The following is a 1558-nucleotide window of genomic DNA, read 5'->3' as shown; positions in this document are numbered from 1 at the left end:
GAGATTCCTTATGGGGGACGATAACCTTATGGGGGACGATAACCTTATGGGGGACGATAACCTTATGGGGGACGATAACCTTATGGGGGACGATAACCTTATGGGGGACGATAACCTTATGGGGGACGATAACCTTATGGGGGACGATAACCTTATGGGGGACGATAACCTTATGGGGGACGATAACCTTATGGGGGACGATAACCTTATGGGGGATGATAACCTTATGGGGGATGATAACCTTATGGGGGACGATAACCTTATGGGGGACGATAACCTTATGGGGGATGATAACCTTATGGGGGACGATAACCTTATGGGGGACGATAACCTTATGGGGGACGATAACCTTATGGGGGACGATAACCTTATGGGGGATGATAACCTTATGGGGGATGATAACCTTATGGGGGACGATAACCTTATGGGGGACGATAACCTTATGGGGGATGATAACCTTATGGGGGACGATAACCTTATGGGGGACGATAACCTTATGGGGGACGATAACCTTATGGGGGACGATAACCTTATGGGGGACGATAACCTTATGGGGGACGATAACCTTATGGGGGACGATAACCTTATGGGGGACGATAACCTTATGGGGGACGATAACCTTATGGGGGACGATAACCTTATGGGGGACGATAACCTTATGGGGGACGATAACCTTATGGGGGACGATAACCTTATGGGGGACGATAACCTTATGGGGGACGATAACCTTATGGGGGACGATAACCTTATGGGGGACGATAACCTTATGGGGGACGATAACCTTATGGGGGATGATAACCTTATGGGGGACGATAACCTTATGGGGGACGATAACCTTATGGGGGACGATAACCTTATGGGGGACGATAACCTTATGGGGGACGATAACCTTATGGGGGATGATAACCTTATGGGGGACGATAATGTTCACAGCGAAATGCGAATGGCACACGATTGGTTCTCACGCAAAGTGTCCTCCTCTCTTGTCACTTTGTTACTTGTCGCTGTTCGCTTATTAGTCCGGTTGAAAATGTATTATAGAAAGCCAAAATGTCATTGTTATTTTCCGTGCCTGCGGCAACAAAATATAAGCACAACAGTGGCGCGCGTTAGGGAAATCAACCCGGCAGCAGCATACACAACCACAGCCAGGCGCAACCTCCCCCCCCCCCTCCTCACAAAGCGCACAATTCCTCTCTTCCCTCGTCGCGCACACACGCTGACGCGGATCTCACACACACGCATATGCATACTAGATAATATTATAATATTATCGTCTATGACATGGCCGCTCACACAACACATATACACAACACACACACACTTTCCTTCTCCTCCTCCGCCTCCGCTCGCTCCACCGCGCGTCTGTTGTCGTGCCTCCTCTCTCTCTGTTGCAGGAACATTATATATATATATATAACATGACACACAGTGTCTCTCTGTTGGTTTTTTTTCTTTTTTAAGGAGTCCCTGAGCATGAAATTTCAGGCCTCAAGGTTCAGCGCCTCGGGACGTAAAGTGCCCCTCGAGCCCCACCGAAGTGAAGCATGCCGCTCAT

The 1558-nt window shown here is 49.0% G+C and overlaps 1 protein-coding gene and 1 non-coding gene across 2 annotated transcripts in view, besides 2 other annotated features; one reads left to right on the top strand and one right to left on the bottom strand.

Annotated features, from left to right (window-relative positions):
- Positions 1 to 95: a sequence feature (areas not merged during assembly with more than two copies in the genome that could not be assigned to a particular haplotype).
- Tc00.1047053509005.90 (hypothetical protein, conserved) lies at positions 11 to 1420 on the top strand (the record flags this gene model as incomplete). Its single annotated transcript, XM_803545.1, has 1 exon — positions 11 to 1420. The coding sequence occupies one exon, from the start codon at positions 11 to 13 to the stop codon at positions 1418 to 1420; it is 1410 nt and encodes a 469-aa protein (XP_808638.1).
- Positions 96 to 1558: part of a sequence feature (haploid, Esmeraldo-like haplotype) that runs on past the window's edge.
- Positions 1466 to 1558, bottom strand: part of Tc00.1047053509005.121 — a gene marked incomplete at both ends in the record, with an annotated part of 133 nt that continues 40 nt past the window's right edge. The window contains one exon of the ribosomal RNA XR_008255585.1: positions 1466 to 1558. This exon is cut by the window's right edge and continues 40 nt beyond it. This is a non-coding gene — a ribosomal RNA (ribosomal RNA large subunit epsilon (M4)).

The sequence above is a fragment of the Trypanosoma cruzi genome, genomic scaffold (assembly GCF_000209065.1).
Source record: "Trypanosoma cruzi strain CL Brener 1047053517117 genomic scaffold, whole genome shotgun sequence".
NCBI lineage: Eukaryota > Euglenozoa > Kinetoplastea > Trypanosomatida > Trypanosomatidae > Trypanosoma > Trypanosoma cruzi.
This window is presented reverse-complemented; position numbering and strand designations above follow the sequence as displayed.